Genomic DNA, 16,962 nt, shown 5'->3' with positions numbered 1-16,962 from the left:
TTGGCTCCCCTACCAACAGTATTGCCCCCAAAGTATTTTTTTTTTGGGGTTGCTTGCGCTACTATTATGCTTAGGAAGGCAAAAAATCCAGTTAAAAATATGCAATAAATAAAAAGATATATTTTTTTAATAATTTTAGGCAAGGAGGGGGGATTTTGGAACAGACGAAAAAAAAAATTGTAAGATAAACATGCATGCATGTACTGAGCTTAATATAAAGTGAGGTTATATTTGCAAAATTTTAAGAAAATTGATCCCAAAAAATTATCTATGTCATCCTTTAGAGATGTTGACCTCAAAGTTTTACCAAAAAATTGTCCTATATATGCAAGCCTATGTACAAAATTTCATCAAAATCGGTTTATCCAGTCAAAAGTTAAGTTTCAAACACGTTAACACACGTACATATGTTCATACATACATAAGAACATTCGCAATTCATCTTTTTTCTGTCGGTTTCTAGGTCATGAAACATTGAGAAGTATAAAACCAAATCCCATTTTTTTGACTGTTTATCATCCTTCCTTCTTTCAATGTAGTTCTAGAGCTATGATGCCAGGAAAGTACAAAGAAAAATATTGACAAGTTGCAGTGATCAAATTTTTATGCTAATTTTTTTACAATTGAATCAGAAACGCTTTGATTTTATTATTAATTATGTGGTTATTATTGATTACTATAACGCAATCCATCTTTTTTCTGTCTTTTTGGGTTTCTAGATCATGAAACGTTGAGAAGTATAAAACCAAATCCCATTTTTTTGACTGTTTATCCTTCCTTCTTTCAATGTATTTCTAGAGCTATGATGCCAGGAAAGTACAAAGAAAAATATTGACAAGTTGCAGTGATCACATTTTTATGCTAATTTTTTTACAATTGAATCAGAAACGCTTTGATTTTATTATTAATTACTATAACATTACATTAGGATGTGTTATGAAAGGCTTGTTTCTTATGTTTATAAGTTATTTATTACATTAAGCTACATATTCTTGAAAAATAATGACCTAGTATGTATTAATTATTCATTATGAGAAAAAGGGGGTGGAGTACCCCTTTTTTTGATGAATGATTATTGTTGCTCAATCTCTGATTAATTATTCCTACATAGAAAATGAAACACACTTTATCTGCAGTTATAGTACACAATTGTCATGTATTGAGATACCATTTTGAGTGTGTTTTAATTTTTAAAAAAGGTGAGGATTTTCTTGAAATTTCACATTATAAAAATTTTTTAACAAAAATATTTATTAATTTCAAGGAACTAGTTTTATGGTATAAAGATAGGCCAGTACAACATTTATACAACATATTAACATTTGAAAATACTTTTCACAAACAAAGGTTTGTGAAAAGTATTTTAAAAATACTTGTTTCATTTTTTAAAAACATATACTTATCACAAGAATTAAGATATTTTGAAATTTAGTACTGTAATCATAGTGGAGTGTTTAATAGATTTTGTGGTAAGTTGTAGTATAAGGTAGGGTAAGAACAGTTAACTGCCAGAATTGCTGATTAACTTTATATTGTAGTTTTATATGGTTGAAGTAACTTTTTCATGACCTGGATGCGAAGGGTCAAACTAATAAAAGGTTTGACATTAATACAAGTGGTAGAAATTATTTGTTAATTCAAATCCTTGATTGATGATTAATTAATGATAAATATCCCAGTAATTTGATTGATCCCAGCTTTTAATAATTGACCATTATTAATATTCTAGTTAGGATTGGTTGTTACATAAAAAAATTATAATTGTTTTTTCTATAATTTTCAGTTAATTTATTAGAAGAGCCCCGATTATTTTTTTATCTTTGATGTTGAATTTAAATGAAATTTGTATAAGTTAGTAATTAAATAAAGATGATATTACATTTTAATAAATATGTATTTTATAACTTGTGTTGTATTTGTATGCATCAAAATTTGTGTTTAATGTATAATTGCTTAATTAAATTTTCTTCTTTTTCTTCAGCCTTTCATATTGAGTTCATTTCATCTACTAAGGATATATGAGCTCCTTCCAGCCTTTTTTCTCTTGTTAGTAATGTAAGTTCTTTTCAAGGGACATGATGATTTCTTTTAGATTTTTCAATTTTTTTTAAATTATATATATATTTATATATTTTTTTAAAATGGGTAATAGAAATTGTAGTTAATATTTTGTTGATTATATATTTTTTAACTTAAACCTTTCACTGCTTTAATTTAGGTGTAGTGAAAGTATAAGTTTGTGTTATGTACTGATGAAGAAAATGTTTTTCTTACTCTTCTTGTAATTATTATTTTTACCTTTGAATAATCTAAAATTAGATGCTTATAATAATAAATTTGTAGACATATTAAAGGTGTTAGAATTCAATTTTTATGCCATCTTTTTATGCTCTTTTCTTCCAGTGCTTCTCAATCCATTTTAATACATCCATTTACATATCATTTAGGATTGAATGTTTTACACATCAATTTTTTAATTTATTTTATGTACAGAAAGAATATTCATTAATTAATATTGAAATACAGTATAATCCCAGCAATCCAAAACAAAAATTGTTAAACTTGTTAGGATTAGTAGATGTTTAAGAATTTCAGTATTATATTGAGTAAAATTATGTAGTATACAGGGCAAGGCTTGTTTTTAAAGTAAGGTTCGTAAAAACAAAACTGAAAAATATGAACAAGTTTTATTATTTTTGTATAAAACTACTTTTCTATATAGTCTTCAACTTATCACATTTTTTGCAGCATTTTACTAGCTTCTTCATTCCCTTTTCAAGAAATTCTGCCACCACTGTTTAAACCACTCATTTATGCAGATTTTCAGTTAATTTTCAAACATTTTTGATGCAAGCAACTGTTTAAGGTGAAGAAAAAGAAAATAATTGCTGAGAGCTAAGTAAGGGCTATAAAGTGGATGATTAAAGAAGATTTTCCAACGAAACTTTTCCAATTACCTTACTGTTTGATTTGCTGTGTGTAGTCAGGCATTGTCATACAAAAATAAAATCCAGCAACATAGTATTCCATGTCATTATTTTTTTTATAGCTCTTCTAAGATGTTTTAATGTTCTGCAATATGTATTAACATTCACAGTAGTTCCTTAATCACTGTATTTGACAAGCATGTTACCCTTTTTGTCCTCAAAAGTAGTAGCCATAAGCTTCTTTACCAAGTATTCTTGTCTGAACTTCTTCAGTCTAGAAGATTATGAATGCCGCTATGACTGTTGCTTTGTCTCTATGTTCAAATAAGAAATTCAAGTTTCATTTCTGGTAACAATGTAATCAAACAATTCATCACTTACATTTTTATAATTCCCAAAAATTCATGCACTGATGCCAGATATTTTTTTTTTGTGTACAAGTCAGTTAACATTTTCAGGAGCCATCTGGCACATAATAATTTTTATTCAAAACTTAAATAAAAAATTGTGAAACATCAAAGACAGTTATGACTTACTGAAGCGACGCACTGGTTAATTATTTCAATTAAATCTTCAGTTATCTCTTGACAGCCAGCCACATCATCTTCTACTTGAATATTCATTTACCCTTCTTAAAGTTAATGGCACTGCTGCCTTATTATAGTGTCACCCATAATGTTGTCCATAAAAAATTCAATTTGCCTTTGAATATCAGTCACAGAATTGCCTTTTGCCATAAAAATCAGATTACTTAAATAATACTGATTTAAATAATAATGATTTCTTAAATAATACTTAATTAATCTCATTATAAATAGATGAATATAAACAACTAACAACAAAATGACAGCAACCTAAAACAGCTGACTATTGATAGAAATAAAAAAGCTTTGTAAGTGCCATCTGTTTGATTGCACTTATAATGGTAAATTTTAAACAGATCTTATTTGTTTAAAAGTCTTGGATTACCACATTTATTCAAATTACCTGAATACATTTTTCCCAAACTGACATTCTTAAAAATTGGTTGCATATGCTATAATAAAGTTAAGAATATTACACTTAATTTTAAATTTTAATTTTTTTTAAATTTTAAATGCCATTTGCAATGTCCATTACGATTCCTTTGTAACTAAGTCTGTTCAGATTCTTACAGTTGGGTTAAGAAAACAGATTTGTTATACTTACTGACTATGTTTATAGTGGAAAAAATAATATTTTTAGAAAATGATCATCTATCTAAGGGTGATGCTTTTAGCTTACAATGCATAAACAGGTAAAAAATTAGATCAGAATTAGATAGGTGTGAGGAAGTGTATTTGAGAGTGAAGGATGAGATCAGTACTGTTAAAACCATTTATGCTGTTTATGAAGAATTTTTGGGATCGTCTGATCAGTGAGATTAAGAGTGATTTTTGGAAAATGTGATTCGAGTTATCATAACTGGGGGCATTATGTCAGTGCTCCCATTAATCACTTAATGCATATGTAAACTGGACATTAAAAAGTTAAATGAATTTTTATTTGACTTTGAATGTGTGCATTAAATAGATCGTTAGGTGAAAAGAAAGTTTTAGTTTATTTTTAAGCATATTATAAATGTATAAAGAGAAAGTTCTGGAAGCATTGGTTAAAAAATCTCTGAAATTGGGTGCATATCAGTTGCTTTGTTTAAGTAAGGATGGCATTTTGTGGCAAGAGTACATTTTTGTTTATTGTATGGGAAGACTGATATTTTCTAAAGATGTAGTATACAGTTGCTATTAGTTCTTAGTAATTGAATTTGTAACATCAGTTATGAAGTAAAGTAGTACTTCCTACACAAAGATGTACTAACTCTTTAAGTATGAATTAGAATGATGTCTTTTAGTAAAACAGTTAAATAGCTATTTATACAGTGTGACTGGGAATTCACTGTACCCCTAAAGTTAACGAAAAATATGAGTTAAGATATGTGTTTAGACGTACAGTATTTTCATTAGAGCTAGGTTGACAGCAGTTTTTTACAATGTCACACATTGAGTAAAAGACAGCTGTGCTAAAATGGCTGATGTGAGTAGTTACAGCGTCGAGGAGCGGTTAGTGACAAGTGTATGTGTTAAAGAAAAACAACATATGAATCAAACAATGAAGATAATTTAGTGATATGTTTTGTCAGTGATTTAAGTCATTAAATGATTTTAATGACAAAAAGCAACAATGTTGGCTTGGAAAAAACATGCGTTTGAATTAGGCATTGTTAAAGATAGGTTGTGCAGTGGATGAAAGTTTATGCGATTAGAAACATGTACTGCTGTTGCAATCCATTGAATAGTCCCTAGTGATCAATTCCTAAATGGTCAGCTGAACTTTTTGTGACAATGCAAGACTCTAAGGAAAAGGACTTGAAAGTTAGGCTGTTTTGTTCGATGTTCATCAGTGAGCTGTCATTGATGTTCATCAATGACATGGAATATCACACTACATCCTGCCGGGCTTTATTAGAAAAATTCCCCGCTGCAGTGCATCATGGAAAAGAATCTTTTATTGACGAATGTACAATTTATCGTAATTTGCGTGCCTGAAATGTGTTATTTTGGGTGAAAGAGAATCCTTGTTATGCGACAGTTGGTAAGAAATCCACCACACATCATGACATGGGCTGGAATGACAGCTTGTTTTTTGTTTGGTCCTTATTTTTTTGATGGGCTAATGAATGCACAAACTTATTTAGAGATGTTTGAGGCATGTTAATTCCACAGTTTCAAGAGAAGGATCTCAGAATGAGTATAGTTGCAGCAGGATGGAGCACCTGCACATTTTGCTCTTATCAGTCCGTGCATTTCTGAATGAAAAATTTCCAGGACATTGGATTGGCTATAGTACTCCAGTGTCACTAGCTCTGTTATCACAGCCACCATGAAGTCCTGACCTCACCACATTAGACAATTCATTATGGGGAATTATCAAAGCACTCGTATCTGCATGTCGCTACACCACAAATGAAGAATTGCATGACGCTTTGAGGAACGCCTTCCATAATGTAACACCAGAAATGCTCCATAGCATGTCACAGAGGACATGGCGACGTATAGAACTGTGCATACAACATGAAGGTGAACAGACAAACCCACTGGACCATTAAGATTAATACTATATATCAAGTGAGTAAATAAAATAATTCATTATATCGCATTTTTCATTTATAATTCATTACAAATTTTTAGTTCTAACTTTAGGGGGTTTGATGACTTCCCAGCCACCCTGTTCATATCAGGCCTTCTCATTCCTTGCCTTATCTATAAATAGATGTAGTGGTTAATTAGTATTTTGTAATAGTACAGATCCAACTTAAAATTTGTCACACTATCATGTTGTGTATATATATCTCTTTAGCCTTCTAAGTCTTATTCTACTTAAAAACAACCTTTTCCTTTTATTCTTATATTTTGTTGATTCATTAATTAGATTAATAGATGGACAGCCATATGAATTGGTTAGGTCATATTTATGCCCTGTCCTCAGCATTGTCAAGTAGCCTTTCTTTGATCTTGAAAATGTTTGAGTTTGGTAGTAAGAAAATTGTCCAACATTTGCTATAATGAATTTTTTTTATTCTCGTGCTTTTTATTGCATATTGTTTTATAGCATTTATCTGCTGAAAATGTGAAACATGTATTTATTTACCAAAAGACTATAATTGGTTATAAAAAAATTCAAATCATTTAGTTTTGTCTATTAAAAATAATATTTTAGCTGTCCCTTCGATATTTTTATATGAAGTAATTTTATATTCAGTATGTAACAATTTAATTGCATAGCAATTAAATCTTTTTGAGAGAAAGCATTCTTATCTTAATAATAATGGAATGCTTTCTGGTGAAATTTTGCAAATTTCTACATTTAATATGTTAAAAACAATTTAAGAGAAATGCTTTTTCAAATTTGTAATCTAAAGGAATTTTTGGATTGGCAAGCTTGAAAATATTTTAGAAACCGTTTAAAGATTAATATTATTTTGATATGTATTTTTTATTTTTCTGGTTATACATATTTGACTTTTACAAAACAAGTCCCATCTGCATTATGAAGGTAGTGAACAAAAAAAATAGTTTATATACCCCTGTGGCTTAATGAATAAGGCATCTCCTAAGCAGGGTGTTATTTTTTGTTGCAGTACTGATCATTAATTAACTTAGTGTTCCTAATTTGCTGTTATGCATTGTTCTTAGTTTCTTATTTCTCATGAAACTTAGTTTATCTGTAGATTGCTTATTAAAACTAAATCTGAATTTTTGAGAAATGTACATATCTGCATTATAAACCTTGCGCTTTGCACTTAATTTTTATTGTTATTATCAACTTGTAAACACTCCTTAGATAATATTAGTTATAATTTTTTGTTGTGAATTTTCTTTGCATTAAAGAACGTTAAGTACAAATTATTTTGATGATATTTGTAGTAATATTGTGTTTCTGAGTTGAAAATTAAAATTTTACAGTGAAAGGATTAAGCAATTTTTTTATCAGTAAAATTTATTTTAGTGTGTTTTTCCAATTGTATTTATTGTTAAAACAAATTTAATTGTTTTTAGTAGTAAATATTTACTGAAAACATCATGTTAGAGGTATATAGTTAGTAAACATTTATTTTAGCTTTAAAAAATGATGAATGAATCATTGTGTAAAAAAATCACAGGAAAATGTTAGTTTTATGTTGTGATATAAAAGTAATTTGTTTCATGAAAAACAAGAAATCATGAATAAAATTTGTTACAGAAAATAATACAAAAACAACACAAGATTATTTTGTATGCATATATTTTTTTAAATTGATTAGTTTTTGTAAATAAATTTTTTGTGTGAGGTGGTATCCAAAATTTATAAATTGATACTATAAAAAATTGAAAATTCACATCACATTGCATTAGTAGTTATCACAGTATATTATGTCCATTCGTATGAAATGAAATATGGTTCTAAAGTATTTCTACGGGAAAGTCTATTTTGATAAAAATAGCAGTCATTTGCGATGCTTTGAGAATATTCTTAGTAACAACAAAATGACACCCATTCAGCTTTACTTGAATTTTTTTGGAGACAGAAATGTAAGAGTCAAACACAGCAACTTTAAGATATTAGAAAATGATGACATGTTGATTTTTATAAAGAAATCATCTAATTTTTGAATAACTTTATTACTAGGTCTTTGCTATGTGAAGCAGCCAGTTTCACTCTGTCTGTCTGATCTTTTTTGATCTTGATGAAGCTATTATCTTCTTCTAGTACATTTTTTCTTCATTTCAGGATCGTAATTGTAAACCTATTTGTGGTTCCTATCATTAGGTATGACTCTGGACAAGATATCAATTCCAAGATTAGCAAATAAAAATTATTGCTGATGATTTGTTGTTGCATTTGATTAGCCAACGTGAGTTGCTTAAGAAATATTTGACGAAGGCTCATAAGTGAATCTTATTTTAAAGAGTTAGCCTGTAGGTGAATCACATTGACTGAATATTGAACTTTTGTAAAATTTTGAATTTGCTTTGGTCAAGAACTTCTGTAATTTTTGAATTGAAGTCAGTTTTGAGTTGCACTGTTTTGTTGAAATAGTTTGGAATTATACAAAAAAATCTGATAAATTAAATTTTTTTTTAAATTTATTTTGAAACAGCAGATGATATTTTTATAACATCATAAAAAACATCAGATTTATCAGCGTCAATTTAGCTCCAGATTTATCAGTGTCAATTTAGCTCTGTACTACATGACACTGATCTGGATTACACATTAATACTGCCATCTAGCAGCACATTGCATTATTGAAGTTTTGCAGCTATCTTAAGTCTAATCTGCATATTTTGTATACTACCTCATAAGTATAGTAAAATAATTATAAATTAAAATCATTATTGAGAGATTGATGTATTAATACATTGAAGAATATTCCAATACATTAGTACATTAATACATTAGTGATGTATTAATACATTAGTACATTGAAGAATATTCCAGAATTAAAAATCTTTATATTATAGTTAAGTTTGTTATAAAAATATCTTAAATTATTGTAAAATTAAGTAAAATTTATGATTAATTTACTGTGTAGTATATTACTTAAAATTCAATGTTTCTATCAGGTCATGTTATATCAATGGAAGGTGATGGTGAACCAATGATAATTCCCAAAGAAATTTTGAATTATAGCGTCGAACAGAGTAGTCAGGTTGATCAGGAAATAACTTTAAAAGTTCTTAATTCATCGGAACTTTCATTATCTGAGATACCTGGAGCTGAGCAACGTACAGATCATGTTGTCAGGTATTTATTTTTTAATTTATTTTTTATAATAATTCATATATTTGATTCTTCTACATTCTTTTGTAAAAGAAACTCATCTGTCTGTAAAAATTAAAAAAAATGCCTTATTTTCATGCATTGCGCTTGATTTTTTTCTTCTACTTAATCATCTTCATTTGGATATTTGTCATATCTCCCAAGAAACTTGTAGTCAGCTATTGGAAGTTCACTCAAGTGGTAGATTGGTAATATGCTTCAACTTATTGTCAGATTTCTAGTCAGAATTTTATTTTAAATGTTTTTCTTTTTTTCTTCAACTTGGGTTTGTTTCTTGTGGGACTTCCACTACTATTCTTAATATTTTACTAAGTGTGAGATGTTCCTACCCAAATATTTTCAACAAGACAGCTTGCAGCAGTAGTTTTAAGGATGGATATTGTTATTATTAATAAACACAATAAAATATAAAGAAAATATTCTTTATTATTAGATTTTTATCTACACATCATAACTGTACATTATCTATCAGTGCTACCCAGCATCAATTGCAGTTTTACATAAGGTGCAGTGTACCCATTTTAGTTGCAGAAAACTGTTGCTCTTAAGCAGAAGTTATAACTTATTGTTATGAAGTGGAGTGATGTTTCTTGAATGATAAGTATTTACTCTCTCAACTGAAAGTCCTTAAAAAAGAATTGTTTTTATACAATAAAGAAGAGGAAAGGCAAAAATTGGAAATATTCCAGCTATAAAGTATGAATTTGAGTGATTTTACAGGCAACAGTTTTTGCTACAAGTCTCAGATTTTGATAAAATGTGTTAACATAAAAATACTACTTGAATTCATTGTTTTTTGAATCTACCAATTAAAGTTGAGTGCATATTAAGATAACAAAGTGTGTAAAACGAGTGGAGGGCACAAATAATTTACTGATTTAACCAAATGTAATATATATATATATATATACAAATACACATATTTGGCACTATAATTAAGCAGTTTCAGGTGACATAAAACACATTTAATTCCCAAAAGTGATCTACTCATTTTCAAGGATAACTACCCTGGTTCTGGGTAATACTAAACATATTTCTTCAGCATTTATGTTTTTTCAGTATTGAAACAAGTTAAAAAAAAAATTGAAGGGTATGAATTAAGAATTAGATGTCAGTTGCAAAGGCTATGTTTAATAAACAGATTCTCATTGATGTTATATTAAAGAGAACTGGATGTTAATTTTTGTGTCATTTTTAGCATAGCTGTTAAGGCTATTTAAAATAAGGTTGTTAACATAATTGTTAAGGCTATTTAAAATATACTAAAATAATTATATCTAGGTAGGTTTAGTGAAGAAATAAGAAATGAAAGTTTTCTTTGTAGCCCTCTTCAGTGAGCTACTGCTGTCAATCACACTGAAATGCAGGTGATATTTATATATGATAGTGGCAGTTTCTTTATGTTTATCACAGGGATTATCTATTCTGTGATCAATTAATGTAAATTCATTGTCAAATGTTTTGACCAAATTTCAGAATTTTCTTTTCCTGTTTATTTAAAATAACGGTTTTTTAAAATTAATTTCTGGGTTTATCAACATTACTCGACAGTAGTGCAAATAAAATATTTTAAGAAGTGATGAGAAGTATACATTTTATGTAACTATAAGGTAAATAGAAAAATAGGTATTTTATGTTGTATATACTGAAAGATACATAATTTAGGTTTTGAATGTAGTCAAACTATTTTATATTTATATTCAGTTGATCGATGCTTCTTTATCATTAATGGAATTATTTTGTGTAGATTGGTTGCTGCTGTTTATCGTTTGAGTGAAGTTGAACGCAAAGTTGTTGAAGCAAAATTGACATATTTATTAAGTCCTGAAATTGGGTGCAGTATAATTTGGTTTTTACATCAGTGGACAGTATCTTATATTCAGATGGATGAACTTTTGGATTCAAAGATACAAATACAACCCAGGAATGCATCTGAGGTAATAATGATAAATCTGTTATACTATAATTTGAGTTGTCATTTGAGCTGATGTAAAATCTATTACTATAAATAAATTGTTATTATTTGTTATTGACTTTCTAAAATGTTGGTAACTGAAATCTCATTCACTCGAAATAATTGATTATTCAAATTTCTTTATTTCTCTCCCTCTTCACGAGATAAAACCTGTTTAAAAATAGAAAAGTAGCTGACTTGATTTTTTTGAACTTAACAACTATAAAAAAAAATAATTCCAGGAAATGTTCATAACAGAAATAATCAGTTTATTCTGCCTGTGTTTGTTGTTTAAATAATTATTGTACATTGTACTCAGAATGTTAAGGGCTGCTTCTTTAAAGAAGCTGCAAAAAAATACACGTGTTTAACTACATGCTTCTTTTCTCATCATATTTTTCAACATACATAAAGAAAATTAAATTTCAACTCAATTCTATTTCTGGTATATTTCGTTTGTTATTTGATATTTATTACTTTACTGTGCTTATATTTTTTTTTTTTGTATTGCATTTTGTGAACACTTTTTTCTTGTTTTTTAAGACTTCAGTTATTGCTAACTGCACAACATCTATGTGTTAAATAACAATACTGTAAATATATATTGTACTAAATTATGTATACATTGTAGTACTGTATAATCTTGTCTTGCTATAAATAGGTCTGCAGAATAGTTTTCTTGGACTGTTACACATTATACAGTACTACAGAACTCATGCAATTGAAATTTTAGTAATTAAAAAAAATTAATTTTTTTTAAACTTAACTTTGTTACTGAGGTTTGATTGTTTTATTTATTTTATTTCTGTTCTTAAAGTCTGCTTATTATTGATTAATAATCTTGTACAATTATTGCTATACATTTTAACTGCTTAGCTAATGAATCATACAAAATTGCCAGTTACGTAAATAATGAAGTGAACAAAATGTTTATTGGTTAGACTGTAATTTATTTAAATTGAAAAACATGTTATTTTAGTATTTTAGAGTCCGCACACCAGATAAATTCTTATTACTAACATATAATTCCTTTTTTAAAATTTTAGATAGGTTAACTTTGAGATAATAAATAAAGACAATAAAAGTTACTTGTGTAATGATTCATTCAAAACTAAATAAATAAAGAACAATACGTTTGTTAATAATCAGATAAAAATAATTAGAAATTATAGGTTCACAGGACTCTTTACAAAGTAAAAAAGAAATAATTATTTGATTTCTTAAATTATACTTTTTTTAGAATTGATAATGTATTGGTTTTAACATACAGTTTCATTGTTAAGTTTAATTGGGTCAAACTGTAATCCTGTAGTTAAAGTAATTCAGCTGTGATTCACCAGAAAATGTGAAAATGAGCTACCATTTATGACCATGATGCTTTGAACATCTTAACATAAAAAAATTTTACTGCTACTGAAAAGAAATTCTACTGCAATACATTTTGTTGAGAAATTTCATTGGTTCATCTTTTATTGTCTGAACTGGTGATTATAATTTGTTGACATAGGCTTACATCATGTTCTTCAGAGATAGTAGCATATTGTTACCAGATAAAATTGTATTGTCTATTTTTTGTTTTTACAGTAATATTGAATTTTATAGGTTTTCCTTTTATATAAATAAATTATTTTTCATAATAAATAATAGTGCAATAAATAAAAAATATGTTTGAAAAACTTATCAAGGGAATAGAATTTTTTTGCCTTAGAAATATTACACCATTAGATTTTTCCTTTATTGTCATTGTAAATTTGAATTTATTAAAATTATTACTTTCAATAATATGGCGTCAATTTTAGAACTGTTTAAAATTGAATGAGGAAGAAGGTATTGCTTTTTAATCTGTTTAACAATTAAACTCGGTTCATTTAACAAATTATTTGAAGTTTCACCCAAAAGCAATAAACAAAAAAATGAAAAGAAAAAATTTGTTAACTATAAATCTTTTACAGGAACTTATATGACTTACTAACAAAATATGGTATTAAGATAATGCTGGTCTGAATAAAAGTTTGACTCTACTGAAAGAAACATTGTTAAATGGTAGCAACCTTGTGTTGCTACCAAATTTATTTGATATCTTTGTTTAAGGAATTTCAAATGTCAAAACTGATAATAAAATCTACAACGGATCACTTTATAACAAATTTCTTTGTTATAAAGAAACAGTTACAGCTACAAAGAATGTAGTGTGTATTACAAAGAATATTTCTACAGTTAACAGTAATAAATTTATGAAAAGCATTCTACTATAAAAAGTGGGAATAAAAGTCTAAATTTTGTGTGATCAGACTTGGTTGTTTGATTAAAATATCATTGCACAGGTTTTTTGATTAGATGACTTTATTTGTAAATATATACAGTAATTTAGTTTTTTCATTATTTTATTCTCAGTGATCAGGTATATTGACAGTGGTTAAAGGGAAATATGAACTATCAGGAATGTAGTCATTTGGTACAAATAAAGTAGAATTAAGACATATTTATTTTAAATAGTTTTGCATTTTTATACAAGAAGGAATCATAATTTAAAGTAACTTTTTTTATGATATTTGCTAGAACAGGTTGTCTTATGTGACATGATATAACTGATATGTAGTTTTATTTGATTCTTATTTTATTATCTGTGGTAGATTAATGACCAGCATGATAAATCTATGCATTATATTATTTGTAAGTTACATTTGTCAGAAAGATTTGTATATGGCACATAATTAATTCAATCCATTCTGTGTTTTTTTTTTACAACTAATGTAAGACAGGGATCTTAGAAAAATTAAATACTGGAATATTTACCATTTAATTTTTTATGCTGTAAAAGCAGACCGCATCCAGTGAAACCTTTCCAAACATTATTTATCATTTTAATCTACGGTGAGTAATTTCTTAAATACTGCTTTGGCCTTAGAAATCATGTCCTGTCATTGTACCTTTTAATTAGTGCAACAGGTTTCCTGAGATGTAACAGGTTTTGTAAAAACCATTAGGTTAAAAAATGTAGTTTTTTTTGTCTTTCCCTGGACCTGATAGTATTCTTCATAATTTTCTAATTATTTGGATTCTTTAAGTTCCCTTATTTCATTGTATATAATTGCCTGCTGCAGAAATATTACCCACAATGCAAATCCTTTAATCCACTTGATCTTGGTTTGGATTTAGACCGACTACAGACTTTACTAGGTAGTTCTAAACCGAATTTGAATTCTTTTAATATTGTATCACAAGTTAGTTTGGAAACAAATGAAATTTGTAATCATTGATGAATACTGGATGTATAATCTGGAAAATGAGTTTTTGTTAATGGCTGTGGTCTTTATTAAATAAAATAAAGAAAACGTTCTGTGATTGCAAGTGAAATGAAGACAAATGATTATTAAAACAACTCTTGAGAAGTGGTTGAAGAAGAGAAGAGAAAAAAGGAAAAAAATAAACTTATAGGTGAAGTCAAGAATGGATGGTAAAGAAGACCAAAGTACAGTGTTAAACAGAAACATTTGGAGACAGGAGTGTGTAAGAGGCCTGCTTCCACTTGGCAGAATATTATATCATGATGATCAGGTCTGTGGATCAGTTAGATTGTTTTTCATACAAATTACTTAGAATAGACCTTACTCTTGTTTAGGGCCTCCCTGAAGTAAAGTAGTTTTAAGAAAACCATTTTTTTTTGTTAGAGATTAGGAATTATACATTTATTAACTACAGAATTCAAAAGTTTTATGTAGTTTAAGCAATAACTTGTACACATATGGTAGATTAACTTTTTTTATTTTAAATAAAATATTTTTTGATTGATTTTTTATCTTTCTTTTTGTAATTGTTTAATGCGACTAATTTACTGATTTTATGTTTTTTGTTTACTTAATAGTGTGGTTTCATGGCATATTGGAATGAAACTGGTATGATGAATTTTATACTGAGCAAAGTAGAATCAAATTTGTCTAGCTACAGTTGGGAACCTGGTATTGTAAAAGAGACTGTAGATTTTCTTGTTTCTCTAACAGAATACGGAAGCCAGTAAGTTAATATTTTTAAAATACATCATTGGAAATTTGTAATTGATATTAACTGATTGGTTATTAATCCCAAATATAATAAGCATGCCACAGATAGCTTAGAAGGAATCTTCCAGTATTATTTAGCATCTTATCCAGTGAGCAAATTCTTAATTTTTTTTAATTTATACCCTCGTAAAGATTTATATCTGATGCTAGACATTCGATGCAGTGTCAGGTGTTAAATGTTTGGACAATTCATAGAATTAATACCTATTTTCAACGTTCATATTTACTTGAAGACCGAGGGAACTGAGAATAGTAATTTTATTTTGATAGATTAAGGTAAATAATAGTTAATGGAAATCTTGCTATTAAATCTTTTCTTACGTACATTCGAAACAAGAATGAATGACAGAATGACATGTTTTTTATCAAATATCTCAGCATAACTATAAGTGACTGGACAGATTCTCAGCTCTTCTTTCTAAGTTGATCTGTTTTGTCTATATCTACAGAACTTTGGATTGGGGATTGGCATATTATTTTTAAACCACCTTTCATTAATTTTCTAATGCTACAAAATCTTAATAGCCTTTTTCTTACGGTATATTCAATAAGTTCAATTGTTTAGGAATAGATGTTGATAGTAACTGGTGTATGCTGTATCCATTAATTTAATTAGGAAATATCTGTTTCATTCACTGAATTAATTTTGCCATCTGGTATCTAAATTAATGATGTAATTACTACTAATCTAATTATAATTATAATTTGTAATACATTCCATATCAGTTATTTCTTTTTTGATAGAGTTGATAATGTTTTGGTAATGTTTAAAGAAAAAAAATATATAAAGTGACCCATAAATTTCCATGACAGGAAAATAAAAATTTTGTGAAAATTATTTTTATTTATTTTCATATGTTTATTCTTTATTCCTTCTTAACCTCAAGCCTCAGGCACCTTCCGTTCTTGTTTTTATTTAATTGATTTCAAGGAGTTAATAAGAATATTAGTAACTGTTAATAATATTAATATCTTAGTTTTTAGTATATCATTGAGGTAGGTTCTTTTTCAATTTCTTCATTCCACTTAAATTCAATAATTCTAGTTCATTCTTCATCTAGCGGAGGGTGTGACCTACCTCGATGTTGTGCTGGCTGGTAGTTTCTACTGCTATCTGGCTATTCTGGGGCTTGGCAGCAGACTGTGGTTTACCAATGGGACTGGCTTACTGGAATTTTCCACAGGACGGTTGAAAGAACCAATGGTTCAGTGTTTTGACCTAGTTAACCAACCTCACAGGATTTTTGAATTTGTCCCTTGTTGGCTGTCAATACCATTTGCTCCTTTCACTCTAGGTAGGTATTCTCCTTTCTTTCACGAGGTCAAGCTTTTTATATCTGGGACAGGTCAGGAAAATGATCCCTCTTTTTCTCCACCTGTTGCCACAGGTTGAACTGCTTTTCATTTCTTTTCTATTTTTGAACCGTTACTAGTGAAACTGTATGCCGCATTAAGTTTTTAATTTAGGTTAGTTAGTTTTACATCTGTGAGGATGGTTTCTTCCAGTCATGTGTATGAAATGTGTGATACTTTTTATGGCTGGCAGGAGAGGTTGCCTTGTAAGATATTGTTTCATACAGGTTATGCTGGCGTAAAGGATGAAGAATTCAATATTTTTATGGAGAGCAAGCAGAGTAGCTTTATCTATTTTAATTGTTCCTAACTACCTAGGGATGTTGGA

At 28.2% G+C, this 16,962-nt stretch overlaps 1 protein-coding gene across 1 annotated transcript in view; it reads left to right on the top strand.

The window, feature by feature from the left end:
- LOC142328481 (exportin-4-like) overlaps positions 1 to 16,962 on the top strand; it is a 96,735-nt gene that overhangs the window by 38,717 nt on the left and 41,056 nt on the right. Inside the window, exons 13-15 of the mRNA XM_075372298.1 lie at positions 9,050 to 9,230; positions 11,014 to 11,203; positions 15,086 to 15,234. Coding sequence (XP_075228413.1) covers positions 9,050 to 9,230; positions 11,014 to 11,203; positions 15,086 to 15,234 — 520 coding nt within the window. The remainder of the gene's footprint in view (positions 1 to 9,049; positions 9,231 to 11,013; positions 11,204 to 15,085; positions 15,235 to 16,962) is intronic.

Source organism: Lycorma delicatula, chromosome 7 (genome assembly GCF_047948215.1).
Source record: "Lycorma delicatula isolate Av1 chromosome 7, ASM4794821v1, whole genome shotgun sequence".
Classification (NCBI taxonomy): Eukaryota; Metazoa; Arthropoda; class Insecta; order Hemiptera; family Fulgoridae; genus Lycorma; species Lycorma delicatula.
Note: the sequence above shows the minus strand (reverse complement) of the source record. Positions and strands in the feature narration are given on the sequence as shown.